This window comes from Coregonus lavaretus, assembly GCF_964263955.1.
Source record: "Coregonus lavaretus genome assembly, chromosome: 1".
In the NCBI taxonomy this organism is placed as follows: domain Eukaryota; kingdom Metazoa; phylum Chordata; class Actinopteri; order Salmoniformes; family Salmonidae; genus Coregonus; species Coregonus lavaretus.
Window position 1 is genome coordinate 55,064,641 of NC_139988.1, and position 23,393 is coordinate 55,088,033.

General features: G+C 43.2%; 1 protein-coding gene across 2 annotated transcripts in view; it reads left to right on the forward strand.

The window, feature by feature from the left end:
• Positions 1-22,746, forward strand: part of adgra1b (adhesion G protein-coupled receptor A1b) — a 282,388-nt gene extending 259,642 nt beyond the window's left edge. For both annotated transcript variants that reach the window (XM_084152987.1, XM_084152986.1), the window contains exons 16-19: positions 2,054-2,177; positions 12,143-12,288; positions 17,863-17,958; positions 19,085-22,746. In XM_084152987.1, coding sequence (XP_084009113.1) covers positions 2,054-2,177; positions 12,143-12,288; positions 17,863-17,958; positions 19,085-20,519 — 1,801 coding nt within the window. In that variant the 3' untranslated portion in view covers positions 20,520-22,746. The remainder of the gene's footprint in view (positions 1-2,053; positions 2,178-12,142; positions 12,289-17,862; positions 17,959-19,084) is intronic.
• The last annotated feature ends 647 nt before the right edge of the window (positions 22,747-23,393 follow it).

Genomic DNA, 23,393 nt, shown 5'->3' on the forward strand with positions numbered 1-23,393 from the left:
TCACACTGGTGAAAATGATGAGGATAATGCTGATTTAGGATACTGGATACAGTGAGGGGAAAAAAGTATTTGATCCCCTGCTGATTTTGTACGTTTGCCCACTGACAAAGAAATGATCAGTCTATAATTTTAATGGTAGGTTTATTTGAACAGTGAGAGACAGAATAACAACAACAAAATCCAGAAAAGCGCATGTCAAAAATGTTATCAATTGATTTGCATTTTAATGAGGGAAATAAGTATTTGACCCCTCTGCAAGACATGATTTAGTACTTGGTGGCAAAACCCTTGTTGGCAATCAAAGAGGTCAGACGTTTCTTGTAGTTGGCCACCAATTTTTGCATACATCTCAGGAAGGATTTTGTCCCACTCCTCTTTGCAGATCTTCTCCAAGTCATTAAGGTTTCGAGGCTGACGTTTGGCAACTCGAACCTTCAGCTCCCTCCACAGATTTTCTATGGGATTAAGGTCTGGAGACTGGCTAGGCCACTCCAGGACCTTAAAGTGTTTCTTCTTGAGCCACTCCTTTGTTCACTTGGCCGTGTGTTTTGGATCATTGTCATGCTGGAATACCAATCCACGATCCATTTTCAATGCCCTGGCTGAGGGAAGGAGGTTCTCACCCAAGATTTGATGGTACATGGCCCCGTCCATCGTCCCTTTGATGTGGTGAAGTTTTCCTGTCCCCTTAGCAGAAAAACGCCCCCAAAGCATAATGTTTCCACCTCCATGTTTGACTGTGGGGATGGTGTTCTTGGGGTTATAGGCAGCATTCCTCCTCTTCCAAAAACGGCGAGTTGAGTTGATGCCAAAGAGCTCGATTTTGGTCTCATCTGACCACAACACTTTCACCCAGTTCTCCTCTCAATCATTCAGATGTTCATTGGCAAACTTCAGACGGGCATGTATATGTGCTTTCTTGAGCAGGGGGGCCTTGCGGGCGCTGCAGGATTTCAGTCCTTCACGGCGTAGTGTGTTACCAATTGTTTTCTTGGTGACTATGGTCCCAGCTGCCTTGAGATCATTGACAAGATCCTCCCGTGTAGTTCTGGGCTGATTCCTCACCGTTCTCATGATCATTGCAACTCCACGAGGTGAGATCTTGCATGGAGCCCCAGGCCGAGGGAGATTGACAGTTATTTTGTGTTTCTTCCATTTGCGAATAATCACACCAACTGTTGTCACCTTCTCACCAAGCTGCTTGGCGATGGTCTTGTAGCCCACTCCAGCCTTGTGTAGGTCTACAATCTTGTCCCTGACATCCTTGGAGAGTTCTTTGGTCTTGGCCATGGTGGAGAGTTTGGAATCTGATTGATTGATTGCTTCTGTGGACAGGTGTCTTTTATACAGGTAACAAGCTGAGATTAGGAGCACTCCCTTTAAGAGTGTGCTCCTAATCTCAGCTCATTACCTGTATAAAAGACACCTGGGAGCCAGAAATCTTTCTGATTGAGAGGGGGTCAAATACTTATTTCCCTCATTAAAATGCAAATCAATTTATAACATTCTTTACATGCGTTTTTCTGGATTTTTTTGTTGTTATTCTGTCTCTCACTGTTCAAATAAACTTACCATTAAAATTATAGACTGATAATTTCTTTGTCAGTGGGCAAACGTACAAAATCAGCAGGGGATCAAATACTTTTTTCCCTCACTGTATATTGCAAATAATGCAATAAATGTGACCGGACTTTCACCTCATCTCCTTATTTCTCATTTCTCATCCGCCTATTTTCTCTTCATCCCTGATCTGAACGATGAATTGTATGACATGACTGTGCTTTGAAGTCTGTACATTAATTAAATCAAAAGGGATGTGTAGATTGTTATTTACAACATTTCATTTGCAAACGATGCAATGCATTTCACCAGATTTACACCTCATCCCCTTGTATCATACTAAATGATCTGAATGATGAACTGGGTATTTTTTAAACTCTCACAATTTCAACATCCTCTGCATCAATGTTTAATACATTCCCCTGATATTCTGTGCTATTCATATTTATTTGACTGACTGCTTATTCTGTGTGGGTTTCTCTTCTTTTGGTAGCACAATCCGCATCAGTCGGAAGGGATGGCACATGCTCCTCAACTTCTGTTTCCACACAGCTCTGACCTTCACTGTGTTCGCCGGAGGCATCAATCGAATCAAATACCCTATCATCTGTCAAGCAGTAAGTGCACTGCCTTTTCATTCCTGCCCTCTCAAAGCTCTCCGAGGGAATTGATTATGAATGTCTATTGAGGTTCGCTGTGGCGGTGGTTGTGAGGCTCTGAGTGCACAGTGTGGTACTCATAGCACTCCTCCTCTCTCTCTCTCTATTGTCCTTCTTTGATGCTCTGATGAATAACATGAATGCTTTAGCTAGCTAGCTGTCTTCCTGTGTGTTATAGCATCGGGTTGTCATAATGGTTGGCCGTACATATGCTGTGATGTTGCCTGTCCCTCCAGGTTTCCCGCCCCGGCCCCCAGGGCCTTTTTACCTAGCAGTTTGTTGACCTAATGAGGGTTTTGTTTTGCCGTCGTCTCAGGGGGAGTAGGAGTATGGCTACCGTTACTGCTGTTGCCTACCGGTTGACTCTCTCTGCCTCTGTGGCTGGCACCTCCATCTCTTAGCCTGAGGCTGTGAGCAAGAAAGAGAAAGACAGAGAGAGGACGAGAGAAAGAGAGAGAACGAGAGATAAAATAGTGAAGGAGAGCGAAAGGGGGAGAGAGAGAGCGGCACAGGCACCAGCCAGCGCTGCGGGATGTGGCTGGTTACGAGGCCTGTATGCCGGTGTGGGTTAGCTAACGAGGAGTGCTTTCTCTCTTGCTGGGTGCAGTAATGCTTGGCTCTGAGACATTCTAAAGCAGAAGAGATCAGGGGAGATGTGTCACTGTGAGAGGATCCTGCCATAGATACTGTTTTTAGAAGATAGCCTGGAGGCAGCAAGGGTAGGATAACGTTGGGTTGGCTAATTGGGGCATGTCATGACCTGAGGGGTGTCCTTGAGTCCTTACTTAAATAAAGCAGCTCATTGGAGACTTCAGGTAAGAGATGTTTCAGCTTTTAAATACATCCATAGATGCTTACCTCTTCATCAATCGTTGGCTTAACTGATGCTGAAGTCTTAAGAAAGAGTTAAAATGTCAGGGTTAGCGATAGACTCAATCGTGTCTTGACAAAATAAGGAGTAAGGAGACCAGGCACATTGTTAAGTTTTGGGAGATTGATAGCTAGATGATACTGTAGGTTTTCAAGAGAATTTGATACATCAGTTGGAACATGTCATCCTCCCTCGGCTATCTCTCCTCAGCATGTGGGCATTTAGCTGGCGAGAGATTTATGTTTTTTCTTTCTTTCTACCTTTCAGTTGAGGTTTCAAAGGCTTCCAACTCATCCTCTATGTATATCAACAAGGTTCTTCTTCTCTCTTCAGAACCAGGCAGAGTCACTTGGGAAACTGCTGAGGCTGCTGCCTCTCCCTCCCGCCACAAGTTTAGACATCTTCTTGTTCTAAAACATAAAGTCCACCTCAATATGGAGCTGCACAGATCACTGTAGCTCACTGTATGTTATGGAAGCCAACAGTACCTGGCGTGCTTTGGCTGCCTGTCAGGAGGCTTGGCTTCACACCAGTGACACATCTCGGCCGGTGTAATGGCATAAAACGTGGCACCCCATTGACCCACCTGTTCCCCCGCCGTGTAATGGCACATTATTACGGCACAATTAGCATATTCCCCATCAGATTCGCTGTCCACATGGATGCATTAGCGACATGTTTACCGAGTGACAAGCAGCCATCTTGCCGAGATGCCACTGCTTGAAAGATGCCTGTAAAGAAACGACTGCAATCGATCAAATCTCCATGCTACTCACACACGTGTAAATATTACCCCTCTCTCAATTTCATCATCGCAGCAGGTGTTTATTCCGCACAGTGCCTCTGGTGCTCCTCACCACTGGCTATTTATCTGATTTAATCATGTTGCCTAATGTCGAAACACTGCATTTTAATGGGTAACAGACTAACTTGATTATTTGGGTCCAGTTTGATTATTTTGGTCCACCCCTCCTCTCATCCCGATGGGTTTGAGGCTGTTCCCCTGTTCCCAGCAGTGGTGGCAGTATCTGGGATGATTACATGGTTGTTCGCTGGAGGAGCTGGCTGTAAGGATATGTGTGATCACACACACTCCACCACCCTCCTCCAACCTCCGCCCCCCCTGCGGATAGATCCCTCTCAGGCCCAGCAGGGAGCCACTTCCCACACGGGAACTGCCACACACCACCTCCTCTGACAGGCAAATTCAAGGAGCATTGGAGCTGACTCTGGAAGCCTCAGTCAGCACTTAAAGCAAATGCAAACCCCCTTCCTCCACCTTTCTCTCTCCACCAATTATATCCCCTGCCCCTCTCCATCTCTCTGTCTCCCCCATACCTCTCTCTCTCTATCTCTCTCATTTCTCTCTGTCTCCTCTCTCGCTCCCTTCCTCTAACCACTGTTAGGGCTGTGATGGTCATGGAATTTTGGATGATGGTAATTGGCCAGCAAAATGACCACAGTCACCGTAATATATATACAGTATCTCACAAAAGTGAGTACACCCCTCACATTTTCGTAAATATTTGAGTATATCTTTTCATGTGACAACACTGAAGAAATGACACTTTGTTACAATGTAAAGTAGTGAGTGTACAGCTTTTATAACAGTGTAAATTTGCTGTCCCCTCAAAATAACTCAACACACAGCCATTAATGTCTAAACCGCTGGCAACAAAAGTGAGTACACCCCTAAGTGAAAATGTCCAAATTGGGCCCAATTAGCCATTTTCCCTCCCCGGTGTCATGTGACTCGTTAGTGTTACAAGGTCTCAGGTGTGAATGGGGAGCAGGTGTGTTACATTTGGTGTCATCGCTCTCACACCCTCTCATACTGGTCACTGGAAGTTCAACATGGCACCTCATGGCAAAGAACTCTCTGAGGATCTGAAAAAATAATTGTTGCTCTACATAAAGATGGCCTGGGCTATAAGAAGATTGCCAAGACCCTGAAACTAAGCTGCAGCACAGTGGCCAAGACCATACAGTGGTTTAACAGGACAGGTTCCTCTCAGAACAGGCCTCGCCATTGGTCGACCAAAGAAGTTGAGTGCACGTGCTCAGCGTCATATCCAGAGGTTGTCTCTGGGAAATAGACGTATGAGTGCTGCCAGCATTGCTGCAGAGGTTGAAGGGGTGGGGGGTCAGCCTGTCAGTGCTCAGAACATACGCTGCACACTGCATCAAATTGGTCTGCATGGCTGTCGTCCCAGAAGGAAGCCTCTTCTAAAGATGATGCACAAGAAATCCCGCAAACAGTTTGCTGAAGACAAGCAGACTAAGGACATGGATTACTGGAACCATGTCCTGTGGTCTGATGAGACCAAGATAAACATATTTGGTTCAGATGGTGTCAAGCGTGTGTGGCGGCAACCAGGTGAGGAGTACAAAGACAAGTGTGTGTTGCCTACAGTCAAGCATGGTGGTGGGAGTGTCATGGTCTGGGGCTGCATGAGTGCTGCCGGCACTGGGTAGCTACAGTTCATTGAGGGAACCATGAATGCCAACATGTACTGTGACATACTGAAGCAGAGCATGATCCCCTCCCTTCGGAGACTGGGCCGCAGGGCAGTATTCCAACATGATAACGACCCCAAACACACCTCCAAGACGACCACTGCCTTGCTAAAGAAGCTGAGGGTAAAGGTGATGAACTGGCCAAGCATGTCTCCAAACCTAAACCTTATTGAGCATCTGTGGGGCATCCTCAAACGGAAGGTGGAGGAGTGCAAGGTCTCTAACATCCACCAGCTCCGTGATGTCGTCATGGAGGAGTGGAAGAGGACTCCAGTGGCAACCTGTGAAGCTCTGGTGAACTCCATGCCCAAGAGGGTTAAGGAAGTGCTGGAAAATGATGGTGGCCACACAAAATATTGACACTTTGGGCCCAATTTGGATATTTTCACTTAGGGGTGTACTCACTTTTGTTGCCAGCGGTTTAGACATTAATGGCTGTGTGTTGTGTTATTTTGAGGGGACAGCACATTTACACTGTTATACAAGCTGTACACTCACTACTTTACATTGTAGCAAAGTGTCATTTCTTCAGTGTTGTCACATGAAAAGATATACTCAAATATTTACAAAAATGTGAGGGGTGTACTCACTTTTGTGAGATACTGTGAAGAAAAAAAAAAATTATATATATATATATATATATATATATATTTTTTTTTTTTTTTTTTTTTTTTTTTTTTTCTTGTATCTTCCGCTCCTGGCTGTATGTGCTGCCATAGACATAGAATGAATAGAACAGGCGTCCCCATTCAAGTCAATGATGGCATAATGGTGACCATTGCGAGTGTACCCATTGGTAGGATGTAAGGGGGGTAAAATAAATATAACTTTTTGAGCTGAACTGAGCAAATGAACATAGGCCTTACCATTGCTGAGATATTATAATTTGTGTGTCCGAATTCTGGGTCAAAAGGTTGCGGGAGATAATGCATATGTCAACGGCAATACCTTTTCCAAAAATAGCACCAAAATGACACGGGTGGATTAATGTCCTATCAAAATCACATTTTCAGGGGTTATACAATAATATGAGCATGTGAAAATGAAATAGAATTAAATAAATATACATATGCAATTTTAAATGTATGCACATATTTCATAATTGACAATCATTGACATTGATATTTTTCCATCGAAGTTATTTATTTTGACCTACTAATGCAATTAGTCACACACATATGCTACTGAACTAACCAGAGGTAATACTTTTAGCGTTTTAGTGTGCTTGTAACAGCAACATTTATGTAATTCGACATGACATACTCATATTATTTTTCTTCTGCCCACCCAAACTCTAAAACCTTTGAGGTAGAGACACCAAACTAACATTACAGACAACTTCAGACTAGATTACCTGAGAAAATACTAGCAATATACGGATACAATGCAATCCAATGGCCACATTTCCATTAGCAACTCCTCCCACACCTTCTATGCTGGACTCACCAAACCTTTACCCCTTCCTTGAGAGAGAGAGAGAGAGATTTGATGGTTCAAATGTAGACTGTGATGAGAGTTTAAGCTCTGAGCATAATGATCATGGGCTCACATCACCTTAAAGCTAACTTTCACCATAAAAATGCACCTTAATAATAAAGCATTCCATGCATCATCACATTTACAGACTTATGTTAGATAACCTACTATACCTAATGTGATGAGTAGATTGGATAGTCATAATTTAGGCTAATAATATAACTCAATTACTGTTAGAAAAAATACAGTTCAATTTATGGCTGAGCGTGTAGTGGCGTAGAGTAGGCCTAGGATATGGGTCGTTATCAATAAAACGTCACAATAAGGTGCAGAACGTTCAATTTCCGCTAAAACCATTAACAACTGCGTGCCCTTTTCAAGGGATTGTTTAATAAATGTTAACTATTTGGTTGTAATATCATCACCTCTTGAAAAGCATAGTCAGAAATACGCATTTCCGATTATTCCATTCAAAACAACTGCGCACATTTAGCTCATGCCTTTCATGATCATTAAACATCAATTGATGATGTATTTTCAGATACGTGAGGGTAGCCTCACGATATCGCTCAATATTGGCCACCATTAATTGGATATTTGAGTGTTATAAAATAAAAGTGAACTATACCTGGCAAGTATGAGTGGTTTGGTTTAGGTTAATTTCCCATCCTTCGTGGTGTCTGCCTGTCAAGCAGCAGAAGGGCGAATTTGCCGATGTAATGTTACTGTTAGCTGATAATGTTTACTTTGCAAGCTACCGGTAGAAACTTTGTGCAGTTGGCTAAACATAGTGATAAGTAGACCTAATGTACTTTTTTCTCCAACCAACGTAGGCCTACCTAGCAAAGTTAGCTAACATTAATATTATCCCCTTTTCAACTTTATTTTTTAAATAGTGTTTAATCACGATTGCTGCTGACAGACATGAGGCTACATTGATTGATAGAACACGTCAAATTGGCTAGCTAGCTAATAACAGATCAAGTCAATATGGCTAGTTAACAAGCTAACTTTTAGGGGATAAACTAGATGGCTATATCCAAATATTGTTTGATTTGCTTGCCATCTACAGAGGTGACGACAGTAGTCCGACTGACAACTTTACCATGAACAATGTCAAGCTCTTTCCAAAAGCCTAATTTCTGATTAAGCAAGCTAAATGACACATTGGCTACCCTCACGTATCTGAAAATACGAACATCGATGCTTGGCTGCCATTTGACAAATACAAATACTCTCGCTCTTTTGTCCATAATAATATAATCATGTAGGTAGGCTATACCCGCACTTTACTGTATATGCGAGCACGCACGTGCCAGTACCGAAGTGGGCACATTCACTATATAACGCACCATTTATTTGTGACAAAACCATCAGTAAATTGAAAATGGAATGGAAACCCATTTAACGTAATTTTTTTATTCGGTACATTGGAATTTAACCGCAAAAGTTATTTTTATTGCATTACGTCATCACGCACAGTCTTTTATCCACAACAAGTCAATTTGATAGAAACATCTCTGGTGGGAAAATGTTTTATGCAAATTTTAGAATATTCACATGAAAATCTGTCCCCAATTGGATGGAAACCTAGCTAATGATAAAGAGTGAATGTGCGCACTCACCGGGGATATGGCTGATGTTCTCCGCTGGTGCCAATAAGATACTGTTCGCTCAATTAAGTTGAGAAATATCCCAATTTGTGCCACCCTTAACTGATAAACCTACATGCCAAGTATAGACCATATATTGTGTTACTTACAGGTTATAGAAAAGAGCAGAAGCTCTGAACCATCTGTTTAGATCCCAGTCCTACCTACCTACCTACAGGTTATGGAAAATGTGCTATTTTAGTATTTCTCTAGTAGGTTTCCTCAAGGAGAAAGCCTCTACTTTCAAAGATAATAAAAAACAAACACTATAGGAAGTACTACAGTAATGTCAGCAAAAACACTACAGTAAATACTATAGTGTATATACTACAGTTAACTGTAAATACTGCAGTATACTACAGTGAATACTACAGTAAAGTCCGCAAAAACACTAAACAAAAAAACTACAGTGAATACTATAGTATTTATACCATAGTATACAATTTTTTTATGTGGGTAAAAGAGTAAAAGACAGATTAGAGTATTTTCATTGTCTTCTCTTTACTGCAATAGCAATTTTCCAAACTATGTTTTCCTGCGACTGCCCTTCCGACTGTAGGCAATGCAATTTAAAACAATCCACAGCTTATTTAAAAAAAAAAGAAGCTAATGGTCTTGTGTGGCCAAATCATGCTTTCTGGTGTAGTAGCCTATTTGGATTGATATAATGTATTTATGTATAGACAGGAGTAAGCTAATTAGGCTATATAATTTTGGCAATTTAATTCAATTTATTTTAGGGGAAGCCATTAGCCTTATGGAAGCACCGCCTATGCCACTCCCTCACATAGACTTAGACTACTGTGTGTGTGTGTTTGTGTATACTTACATTATACAGACTAATTGGTCAGAAGAGGGGTAGAAGAGGCCATCTAGACAACCAAGATATCTGTTAAACATGGGAAGAATACAGGCCTATTAATATCAAACAAACAAAAAACAGAATGAGCATCTGTAATTTCAGGTGTGTGTGTGTGTGGGTGGACTGGTAGTGCTTGCTGAGGGCATTTATCAGCCAGTGGTCCTCTCCTTCCCTCCCATCTCTTCTCCCCCATCTTTCTATTTCTCCTCATCCCTCTCTGCCTACTACTCTTTCTCTCCCCCTACTCTCCATCTTTCCTTCCTTTCTCTCTCTCCTGCGTGTGTGTGTGAGAGAGGGAGAGAGACGAGGGACAAGCGCCAAGCAAGATTCCTCTCTATCCCCCTCAACTACGTTAGCAGACTTGCTAAAAACAGCTTGTCACCTCCGTGGTTAATATCCGGTCGCATCAGCAATTCTAAATGCAGTCTCAATTACTGCATATCTAATTGTTCCTAAGAACCTGAGGTTTAAGTTTATTAAAGTTTATTTTAGTTTCACCAAATCGAGAGAGTGAGAGACAGTGAGAGTTGAGAAATCTCTGCCTTAGGCAAGCAGAACGCCCCACTCTCTCCCTCAGTTAGCTAATGTTAGCTTAACAGCTTGTTAGCCACCTAGGCTACTCACGGTGAATCTACAATCGCTTCAACAATTCAGCATGACATTTTTATAGCAGCATAGCAAAATGTTCCCAAGAAAACGGAGCCTTGTAGTTATCAAATTTTTTTTGCGTTTCGTCATGTACTGTATATGGTCAAACAGTGTAGATTAAATCTTGCTTACCTTCTCACTCAGGCAATTTCTTTGCTTGCTCCACAAAACTCCTTCCAGACGTCAGTCAACTTGTATACTTTGAGTTGATACTCAACTCGTTTATGATTGGACAAGGTAACACCTCCCAAAATGGACAAATGTGAATTCAGTATTTTCAGGAGAGCATGAAAAGTGGTTGTCAGAAGCGTCAAACCGCTCTGGCCCCACTGATTGAGGGAGCTCCCCCGATATCAGAGAGACATGCTCATGAACAGTTAGTCAAGCAACATTGACATTTACACACTTTATTCACAACATATTAAAGAAGATATTTCTGCAAAACAAATCTATTTAAATCACAGTTTATCAAAATAAGCACCAGCGTCAAACAGTAGAATTCTCACTCAGCGTCCAGATGTTGTCACGTGACCTAACACCCTACCATAGGAGCAAAGCAGGAAGTAAAATGTGTGCTCTGATTTGTTGATTCAACTGAACTGACATTAAAAAAATACATTCTATTGCATGAGCTAACATCATCAGTTAACATCATTTGAAGGAACATTCTACATTACCATGGAAATTATTGCATCACAATATCAGGCAGCCATTGTTATCGTACCCATGAGTTTAACAGTCAGATTGCAAGGGTTAGAGGTTCCAAGCCTGTTCTATTAATTGTATTTATATATGTGCTGTTGCTGCATTGTGGTCACTTCAGTCAGATGTTCGTTCAACATTTCTTAAAAATAATTTGTCTTTCTTCGGTTATGACGGTTATTTTATTTTCATGACGGTCTTCATCCATAACCGTCGGTTATACGGTAATTGTGCCAGCCCTACCTACTGTCATTCTCTTGTGAATGTGCTGTTCATATCTTCTTGAAGTCAAGGACTGATTCAGTGTGTGGCAATAAGACTCACTCCCTGAAATGTTTTTACTTGGGTTCCATTCCATCCTACCTTAGTGATTGTTTGTCCATTCAGCCAGCGTTCCTTTCAGTCCAAAGCATGTGGGTTAGAGCTATGATTGAATCACAGACTGCCACCTACTTTACTGTGAGCGTCTTCCACCATTAACCAGCCTCAAGGTTATTTCCAATCAGTATCATGTCTGACTCCTGTATTGTTCCTTTAGTCCCTGTAGAGTTGGTTAAGCCTAGCAGGCTGGAGCGAGTTATTTGATTGGATGCTTCTTAGTGTGTTGGGTCTGCTGAGCAAACTGAGGAGTGTGATTGGGAAAAGAAAGACGCAATGAATTTCAAATTTGATCTCTTTCCTATTTTCTCACTCTTTTTCTCTCCCCATAGCTGTCTTTATTTCTCCTGATAAAGCCTTAAAACAATGTGAGATCAATTCCCATTCAAGCATAATTCATGAATATTAGAACAAGAGAGGATGGGATACAATGACTGTTAGAAAACATGCGTCATATATTTTTTATGGAGCATTGTAGACGTGACTGACATTTATATTGTTGTTTATTGTTGACGGCTCAAGGTAACTGTCATGAGTCCTCTAATGCTATTGATGACGGATGTGGCAGGCGCGCACACCATTTTGCATTAATGAAAAAGTCACAGTCTTCTACTCCTGCTGGGATTGATCTCTGGAAAGACATTTGAAGTGACATTGATGACATGCTTGTTGTGTCTGGAAAAGAACTCTAACTGTGAGTCAGCTGGGTGTGAACAAGTGGAATTGAGATGGACATGAAGAATGTGAAGACGAGTGTTATATGAAGTGAAGATAGATACAGTGAGTGACCCATGTCTGTCTGTGTCCCCTGGTGCAGGTTGGCATGGTGTTACACTACTCGTCCCTCTCCACCATGCTGTGGCTCGGGGTGATGGCCCGGAACATTTACAAGCAGGTGACCAAAAAGCCCCTTCAACCCCAGGACAGTGACCCGCCTGCTCACCCCAAACAGCCCATGCTGAGGTAAACACAATCCCCCTCTCAGGGTGACCCCTCTGTGTGTGTGTGTGTGTGTGTGTGTGTGTGTGTGTGTGTAGTTCGTGTGTATGCATGTCTGCTTGTCTACTCATGCAGCTGATTGTGCTTGTTGTAAATGTGCTGTTGGTATCTATTTGAGGCCAAGGATTGGTTCAGTGCACAATTCTATGCTTTCTTATTTAATTTATTTCCCTGCTATACTGTATGCCTTGTACGGAGATGCTATTGTTGTGTTGGCCTGCTCTCCTGCCGGTGCTTATTAATTCCTCATTCCCACTTAATCCACCCTTTGGATCCTGCTTCTCTTTTATTAGAGGGTGTGTATTTGAAACCTTTGTCTTAACCTTTCTGTAATGTTCTGTTTCTGAAACGCTGTTAGCTACAGAGAGAATGATCATTGGGCTTGTAGTTGTAGGTTCAAGTTTTATTGTCAAATGCACAAGTACTGTGAAATGCTTAACTTGCCAGCCCTACCCAACAATGCAGTAAGCAATATCAAAATAGTATAGCTAATAAATAAATCTATAGTAAAGAAAAGACGACAAATAAGAAATGAGAGCGGAAGCTATATGCAGGGTCCCTGCCAATACCAAATGTACAATGTGCAGGGATACTGGAGGATTTGAGGTAGATATGTAGGTGGGGATTAGGAGAACGTGACTGGTAGTAGGATAAATAATCATAATAATAATAGTAAACAGTATGGCAGCAGCATAAGTGGTGGGTGTGTGCAAGAGTGTCAGTGAAGGCATGATAGGCAGATATACATGTAAACAGGGCTGGAAAATGACTGGTAGCAGGAATATGTAAATACTTATGGTAATATACTAGTGGTAATATATACATGTAAACAGGGCTGGAAAATGACTAGTAGCAGGAATATGTAAATACTTATGGTAATATATACATGTAAACAGGGCTGGAAAATGACTAGTAGCAGGAATATGTAAATACTTATGGTAATATACTAGTGGTAATATATACATGTAAACAGGGCTGGAAAATGACTAGTAGCAGGAATATGTAAATACTCATGGTAATATACTAGTGGTAATATATACATGTAAACAGGAGTAATAGTGACCAGTAGCAGCGTAGTGGTAGTAATAAATGTAATCAATAATAATTTTAGCAGCAGCGTAGGTGTGAGGGGGAGCAGTAGTTGTTAGCCATTTAACAGTCTTATGGCCAGGGGATAGAAGGTGTTTAGAAATCTGTTGGTCTCAGCCTTGATGCACCGGTACTGTACCGGACGGGAGCATGGAGAATAGTCCATGTCTCGGGTGGCTGGAATCTTTGGCAATTTTTCAGGCCTTTCTCAGACACCGCCTGGCATGTACGTCCTGGATGGCTGGGAGCTCACCCCCAGTGGTGTGCTGGGCCGTCCACACCACCCTCTGTAGGGCCTTCTGGTCAAGGGCAGTGCAGTTGCCATACCAGACGGTGATACAACCAGTCAGGATGCTCTCGATGGAGCAGCTTTAAAAGTTCCTAAGGATCTGAGGGGCCATGCCAAATCGTTTCAGCCTCCTGAGGGAGAAGAGGAACTTCTTCACGACGGCACTGGTGTGAGAGGGCCACCCTCAGTGATGTGGACACCAAGGAACTTGAAGGTTACTTGAAATAAAGGATATTATAAGCAAGTCATGCTTGGTAGATTCAGTATAAACCTTAGTTGTGTGTGTTATTTTTCTTCTCTAAAAGCACGATTACCATGGGTTTCACTTGGGAGTGTTATTGGTTCATTTATCTGAAGAGGCATCTATAGCTAGGTTACATTCCTCACTCTTTGGCTTTGTTCACTTCATGCACTCTATTGTAATATTACTGTCACTGCTACGAATGTATACAGTTTGGCACCTCATTAGCTAGTGCTTCTCTTACACTTACTAATGTCAGGAAATAAAATGTTGAACTTAAGTCACTCTCTGCTTTAGGGAATAACTTTTAGTTTGAAAAATATAACACACCATTTGGAAATGACTCGGATAAATACCCTAGATTGCTGGGAGCCGAGGATATTCTTTTTAATCAAACACATTTCAGAAATGGGGCCTATTCAATTTAAAGACTCCTATTAGTGCAGTAGAGATGACATTCAACAAGCTGTCTGCTGCTTAGCAACTATCACTAAGCATGTTTATTAACATCATCATCATCATCGGCATTATCATCATCATCTCTTGGTCATTATCGCTTTCATGATCATTATTCAGCATCTTGTCATCAATATAACCTTAGAAAATGGAGGGGAAGCCACTGTGGAACATGTATCTCACAGGACTTGTTGGTTGGTTGGAAGGATAACAAATAACGGTGACTGTGCGAGGATGGTTTGCAAACTGACATGTTACACATATGACTAAATGAATTTATATTCAAAACTCAAATATAGGGAAAGAGTCAGAGTCTGTGCCAAGTAGTAGGTGACTGGTGCGTCAGAGTAAAAAGTACCTATTGAAGAGGCCCTCTCTCTCTGTTGCCTGTGAGGTAGACAGAGGAAGTTGGTTGGTTTCGATGATGATAAATGAGTTTGGTTTGTGTGTTGGCTGAGTCATCTGGCTGCAAGGGAAGAGCAATAGTGGAGAGAGAGAAGAGGAAATAGTGTTGATCCAGCTGAAGGGGGAGAGAGGAGACTTAAACAATTACCTGTTACCATGGTGCCCACCCAAGGCTCTACCCAATTACCTGTGAGCCTGCTGAGCCTGCATTGGATTTCAGCTTTCAGAGCTGTGACCTTATCACCAATCTCAATCTATTTAATGTTTGATCATGGCTTTAATCCATAATCGCTTAGGTGCACACATCAGATTTAACGTCACTTATGGTGTTATATTTATTTACTTATTTATATTTCTGCATATGCTTGCTTCACGTGCTTGTGGGAAATAGGAAACTGGGAACTAAGAAGTGCTAGGTCCGACATGATTGTGTACAAGTGCTTTTGAAGTTCAATCAATTCTTCAACCAATCAGATTTTAGCTAGCTTGATAAGCTTGCTAATAATAAAGTTAGCTACAGGTAACTGCCAAAATAAAGATAACACTTGAGTAAATTAGGGATACACAGTATATTGAAAGCAGGTACTGTACTTTCACACAGGTGTGGTTCCTGAGTTAATTAAGCAATTAACATACCATCATGCTTAGTGTCATGTATAAAAATGCCCAGTTGCCCATTATTTTGGCCCATTATAAAGTGTGTGTGTGTGTGTGTGTGTAAAATTCCATCACCAAATGATGGAATTTCTCATTGAAGAATGGTGTCACATCCCTCCAATACAATTACAGACACTTGTACAATCTATGCCAAGGCGCATTGAAGCTGTTCTGGCTCGTGGTGGCCCAATGCCCTATTAAGACACTTTATGTTGGTGTGTCCTTTATTTTGGCAGTTACTTGTAACATTTTCTCAGAGTTTCCCATTTTCTCAGAGCTTCCGATAACTCCGATAGCATGTGAACGTGACATTACTTTGCCAATCGCAACTGTGCTGTGTAGCAGCTTCACGGAAAAACTTGATTAAGAAGTATTGTATGGTACAATATATTAAATACAGGTAGCCTGTAATATCAACATTAGGTATCCAGTGCACATTCCTACATGAACCATCTGCAGCTGGACGCCAGTGAAAGTCATTGAGGACAAGGACCCTCAGCTTCTCTTCACACTCCTCGACCACCTGTGCAGCACAGGGAGGAGGCTTTATGGAGGTGTGTGTGTGTGTGTCTAATGCTTGCCGTCAGAGGGACCCAGGCAATGAGACTTAGCCGCTGGAGACAAATCCATTTTCCTCATCCTTCTCCCATCCCCCTCTCCTCCTCAGCCCAGAAACAGGCCGACGACAGAATCTGAAGGCAGCGGTTTATTTGGCTGTCAGCTAATCCAGCATCCTGTCACGGTGACCTTTGTCCAATTGACCTCTGTGTGTGCTGTGTTGGCCCCACTGGTTAAATGCTTAGGATACAAATAAGTACATAATCATTGCCACATGCTATAGAGGAGATGGGGTACTCACTGAACCCTCACTTCACTTCGTTAAAAATAGCAGTGGAACTGGGCAATATTCATATTTATTTTTTGCAGTACAGTAATAACTTCAGTAGTGCTGTGTCTGTGTCAGTATGCAGTGTCTGCATAAGTATTCTGTGCCCCAAAATAGAACGAATTACAGTAAGCGGCATAGCAACCAATTACACAATGCAGCTTTATTCACCCTTTTTTGCACCAGTTTCCTCCAACATCAGTAAATGTCACAACATGTGGACTGGCCTGTGTACTCCACTCCCCATAGTATATCCAGGGCCAGACAGAGAGACAGAGGACAGTACATAGACAGACGAGAGCGGGAGGAAGCACTTCTCGCTCGGGGGCTTTGGGTGTCTATTTGTATCATTTGATTATTGCTGCTGCTCCCCAAAACTTAACTCAAAAGCGCCCACCCTCTGCACTGTCTACCATTTTGTGTTGTGAGTTTGAATGAGTCTTTAATGGAGAGTACTGCAATGAGAGAGAGAATGAAAGTGAGACAGAGAGAGAGAGGGAATGAGAGAGAAAGACCTACAGTAGGGATGTGTTCCTGTGTGTGTGTGTGTGTGTGTGTATGTATGTATGTATGTGTGTGTGTGTATCTGTGTGCATGCGTGATTGTGTGTGTGTGTCGGCCTGGCATGGAAGGCTGGGGTTGTAGACTGGTGACTGGTTGAGATAGAGAGGGGAATAGGGGTCAGAAAGCACTAGGTTTAACATCCCATGGTCCTCTCGTCTTTATGCTTATCTCCTTGTCATGTGTGTAAATGACTTTCTGTTGAAGGAGTGTCCTGAGGGAATCACTCCACTCAGACACTGACAGCCCCGGTAATGCTCCCTCTTCCACCTGCCCGCACAAACATCTTGATTGTAATTGAATTTTGGGATGGGTGCAGAGGGAGGGAGGTGGGGACAAAAGGGGTTGGGTAAAGGGGAGACAGCAAGAGCAAGACAGACAGAGGGAGGGAGCGAGGGTGGGGACTGCATGTTTCTGTTTTGTGTTTTATCCAGGGCTGAAGCAGTGAGAGGAGAATATCTCAAGCAGTAATAGAGACATCTCCGATTTGAGGAGAAGTGGATGTACCAAGCTGTGTGAACATGCTCCAGCACAAATAAAGCTGTTTGCCTACTTGTGTTATACTGTGTCTCAGAGCTGTTTTTCATGTTGAGGAGCAGCAATGTTGATTATACTGTGCAGAACAGGAGAGAGTAGGTCAATTTTCTACCTCTTCCTCTCTCTCATGCTGTCTCTCATTCTCTCTCTTTTCTCTTTTCCCTCTCTTTTTCTCTGTCCCTTCATCTCCAGTCTACAACCCAAGCCGGCACACAGAGAGAAGCACATCCTCAGGTCTCTTTCTTTTTCTTATTTTTCTCTTTGTCTCTCTCGCTCGCGCTCTCTCTGACTCTCTCACTCTCTCTCTCTGGCTCACTACTATTGATTACTGGAAGTACAGCCCAGAAAACAGAGGATATTGGTGTTGTAAAGTGACTGTTATATGTCACACATTTTATAATCTCTCTCTTTCTTCAGGTTTTATTTAGTCAGTGGCGGAGTGCCCTTCATCATCTGTGGAATCACAGCAGGCGTCAATATTGACAACTATGGCAGTGGGGAGACGTCACCCTAGTAAGTCACAGTCACAGTTTTTCACTGTTTTACGCACACGCACACACAGGTAGGATCTTAATTTTAGCCAGTTAGCTACAGCAGGAAAATAATCCTGCAGCAACAGGAGTTGTGGATTAAAATTAAAGGACATTTTTTGTAGGGGTTGATATTTTTTGTTAGGGCAAATCAAGTCTGACATTTTAAAGTGGAAATTAAACTTTAGATGCCTCATCAACGGCTCTGTCTAGTCTCCATGCACCGATATCCTGCAACGACTATTTACCTCCAAAATAGATTAGATGCAGATAGATCTGATGATATGAGTCACACTTCAGTGTATGTTGCCCACCCCCACCCCCCTTTATTTTCTTTATCACTTAAGGTAATTTATCGCTTCAAGATGCCTATGGCTCTTCTCTGTGTTCATGTATTTTAGTGTTTATTAAAGCAAACACACTGAGGTCATGTGTCTTAGCTCATTGGTCACCATAGCAACACCCACCCGTAGTATGCGCTCCAGCAGGTATATCTCACTGGTCATCCCCAAAGCCAACACCTCCTTTGGCCGCCATTCCTTCCAGTTCTCTGCTGCCAATGACTGGAACAAATTGCAAAAATCTCTGAAGCTGGAGACTCTTATCTCCCTCACTAACTTTAAGCATCAGTTGTCAGAGCACCTTACCGATCACTGCACCTGTACACAGCCCATCTGAAATTAGCCCACCCAACTACCTCATCCCTATATTGTTATTTATTTTGCTCATTTGCACCCCAGTATCTCTATTTGCACATAATCTCTTGCACATCTATCATTCCAGTGTTAATACTAATTGTAATTATTTTGCACTATAGCCTATTTATTGCCTTACCTCCATAACTTGCTACATTTGCACACACTGTATATATATTTTCTGTTGTATTTTTTGACTTTATGTTTTGTTTTACCCCTTATGTAACTCTGTGTTGTTGTTTTTATCGCACTGCTTTGCTTTATCTTGGCCAGGTCGCAGTTGTAAATGAGAACTTGTTCTCAACTGGCTTACCTGGTTAAATAAAGGTGAAATAAATAAATAAATAAAATACAGTGATATTAATGTAGTCTACTGTGTGCGTGTGTGTGTGTGTGTGTGTGTGTGTATTGCAGCTGCTGGATGGCGTGGGAGCCCAGCCTGGGAGCCTTCTACGGCCCCGTGGCCTTCATCATCCTGGTCACCTGTGTCTACTTCCTGTGTACCGTCATCCAGCTGAGGCGCCACCCAGAGAGGAAGTACGAACTGAAATCCCTGACTCAGGAGCAGCAGAGACTGGCATCTGTCACCGGCGTGGGCGGGCACTGCCACCAGGGAGGGGGAGGAGAGCCCGGAGCACTGCCACCACCGCCCAACGGAGGGCAATGCCACGCGGGCTGCCACTCAGCCATTGCCATTAACCCCTCTCTACTGGCCAACGAGCATTCGTTCAAGGCCCAGCTGAGGACAGCGGCCTTCACCCTCTTCTTGTTCGTGGCCACGTGGGCCTTCGGGGCGCTGGCTGTGTCACAGGGCCACTTTCTGGACATGATCTTCAGCTGCCTGTACGGTGCCTTCTCCGTCACGCTGGGCCTTTTTGTGCTCATCCACCACTGTGCAAAGCGGGACGACGTGTGGCACTGCTGGTGCGCCTGCTGCCCTGGGAGACGCACCAACCACGGTTGCCACGGTCATGGTCACGGCCACTCATGTCCAAAGGTTAATGTCAATGGGGATACAATAGGGCACGGCCACGGGCACTGCCACCTGGATTCGCCGTGCCCGGGTAAGGCCCTGTTGGGAGGACACGCCCAAAGTGGCACCTTGAGTCACTGTAAGCATGGCAGCCTGGCGCCGGCGCAGAACCAGGTGCCGTGCCTGTCCCCCGTGGCGCCCTGCTGCGCCGCCCTGCACAGCCAGCAGCTGATGGAGGAGCCTCCGGCGCACGTGCTCCTGCACACTGACCCAGAGGGCTACCGGCCGGGCATCCACCTGCATCGGTGCCTGAAGGGCAGCACTAGGACTAAGCCTCGCCACTTTAGCCGCCACCGGCATGCTGGCACAGGAGAGGGAGGAGGGGTGGCCTACCACATCCCCTCCAGTGTAGACGGAGGCTCTATCCACAGCTCCCACACAGACAGCCCTCACAGCACGCACGAGCGCCACGGACACATCTGCCACCTGGCTGCTTCCCCCCACGAAGTAGGCCACCACACGTGCCATGGGTCAGCAGCGGTGGTGGCTCACGAGGCGGCGCTGGCGTGCCACGCCCCCTGCCACCGGCACGTGCCTTGCTGTGCCAAGGCGGACCTGTTCCCCACTCTGTGCCAGGCGGAGGCGGGCGACACTGGCACCTTTCTGTGTGGCTGTGGCAAAAAAGCCAATGAGGAGGATCTGATCGTGCCGCATCACCACCTGGAGATGCACCCGCGCAGACAATCCTACCCCCAGAACCCACCGCCCAATCAGAATGGGATCCTTAAAGGCGGCCTGCACGAGGGTTTCCTGTACGCATCAGACAGCACAGGGAATATACGCACTGGACCCTGGAGAAATGAAACTACTGTGTAGTCTAAAGATTGGGGGAAGAGAGAGACAGCCCCAGCCTCCCTCCCTCTAAACCTCACTTCACTCCCTTTCTAGGAACTACAACAAATAATAATGAATAACTCTATCCCATCACGACCTGTGTGTTTAAAAAAAAACGTTCATTCTTTGTTTGTTTTCATGTGTTCTACTTCACTGTATAGATTATCTGACATTGTCGTATAAGCCCCCCAATGAGCAGCCATACACACAGCCAATTTTTCTCTCCTTCAATAGAGGAATGTGAGTCCCACACAACAAGATACAGTACCTTTTGTTGAAGGTATTTTTACCGCTATAGTATGGTATTATTATTACATATCTAAACAATATGGATGTGTGAACAGAACACTTGTGTTTATTCTCGCTCAAAGCAAATGCTCTACGAGATTGCTTTCTCTTTTGTGAGTCACTAAATCCATTGACTACTCTCTGATGTGTACCTTCATTACTAGTGTTTTAGGTAAACACACCAGCAATTTAGTCATTTGCATTTTTGCCATTTTGAACAACAAGCATACTTACTATAATATACTGTGATTATCTGCTAGAGATTTCTTAGTAATATACAAAGATATCTGCTCTCGTCAGAGTTCTGTGGATGCCGATACCTTGTGATTTATTTTTTAAGCAACCGAAAAGAAAACCGAAACCACATTAAGTATTCTGTTACAGGTTGATATTGAATGTTCTTGTCTGTATGATGTCTTACTGTTGTGTTTTTTGGAGAGAAGTGTACAACAACAACAATCACATTGTCATTGTGTATATTTTCAGTGTTGGAGTGATAGTGCCATTCATGGTGTAGGTTGAAGTTGCCCCCAGACACTGATCTTTGGTCAGTTTAGCATTTCCCCCACTAATGGTTAAGGTTAGGATTGTGGCAGGGCAAGCTGATCCTAGATCTCTAACTAGGAGAAACTTTGCCCCGGTGCCAAGCATCATTATTGCCAGGCTGAACAACATCCTCTAAATAACCCAAGCAAGCATCTCCCATCTCTGGCAAGGATCCACAAAATGGTGGGAGGTCATATCAGAGATCAATGCTAAAACGCAACCATTTATTTTTCTAGGCAACAGAGCATGCAGGCCTTGTATGTAGCTATGTGCTGTGTGTTTTTGCCTTATATCAATGCACATTAATGAAAAACGCCATCACTGTTTGTCTATGGAGCAGATCGAGCTGCGTTTGCTATAACATGCCGTAAAAACAAACAATAATATTTGTACACGATTTTAGTATCCATTATTGTGGATAGTCCTGAAACCATGGTCTGTTGCGGGACAGAGGATAGGGCTGAGATTCAGTGTTGCTATTATTGTCACCAAGTTGGTCATCGTCATGTTGAAGTGTTGTCCCTTGGCTGAGAACATGCAGGAAGTGAATTGAGTTTAATATTTATTAGTGATGGTGGTATTATGTACGGTGGCCCTAAGGGGCAAATTAACTTTGCCTCTTAGGGCCACCGTAGTTGTGTTTCGGTATGGAAACCAGTCATTCCCTAGTGAGAGAGAAGAGACCAGGTTAAGAGAGAAACAATCACTACCTACAAGAATACAGCAACTCCTGCCTGGCCAAAACACCTTGGCATGTCACACCATCCATCCATCTTGTGCACTCTTGTCTATGTACATAGAATTGGTTCCGATGAATTATTTTATGAAAGATTTAAGATATTTAATAGTAAATAAATCTATATGTAAAGAAAATGTATGGGAAAGACTTACCTCAATGTTAATGCTCAGTATCTGAGTTTAGAAATGTGATTAGTTTTTTGGTGCATTGTTCTGTTTGCTTTTATTTTTGCTCTGATCTTTCATAAGGTATGCAGACTGGCCATATGTTTTGTTATATTTTACACACAAATGCACCAACAGCTAAGGGATACCAGGACTTGATGTCACACATGTCGACTGTGTTTGAATTGTGAATTGAATTTCAAAGTGTGTCTCCTCAACATGCGACTTGATTCCAGAAAGAAGTGTTTGAATATGAAATATTTTAGCATTTCTGAAAAGAGAGCATTCTTATAGATACATGCATAAAAGTAATGATCCCCCATGAGACTTAAAGACTATGTCAGATGAAGCTTGACTTCATAGCTATGTTGTCTGGATCAATGAGCTTTGTAACAGTTTCACAAAAAACACCTAACATCCTTGGTAGCTCTTTTTAAAATCATCCTGCATTAAACATGTCTATGCGAGAGTATTTTGCTTTGGTCTAATTTCTGTATTTCTTGTACATCGACATATGTCTTAGAAGCAAAAATAGCTCTCCATGTGTGTGAACCGCTGGGTTTGGTACCATAGGCCTCTATCTACCACCTGTCTCATCAGTCAGCAGTAGGACTGCCAATTTAGCCAGCCGGATTAGCCTGTCAGATCTCTGCAAGTATTTTCACCTTTTTCTAGATCAACAACACGGATACCAATAAATTAATTTTTTCACCATGCATTGAACAACATATTTTGCTGTGAGTTTGCGTGTGTGTGTGTGTGTGTGCGCGCTCACATACCTGCCTGCGTGTGTCTGTGTGTGCATTTGTGCGTGCGCTTGTGCGTGATTGAGTGTGTGTGTGTGTGTGTGTGTGTGTGTGTGTGTGTGTGTTAGCATGCATGTGTGTATATGTACGGTATGTGTCTTTTATGTATCATAAAGCAGGCCAGGGCTGACAGTCCAATGAAACGCCTGAGCACATTTAATATGCAGCTGTAGACCACACGCCACTCAGCCCCCTCCCCACCATCAGATTATTCCTGTAACTTGGAGCAAGTGAAAACCCAGGCCCTGCCTTTATATTCAGCTGTGAAGACTGACAGAGACAGAGATTTCTGTGTGACCTTGTGGGATAACAA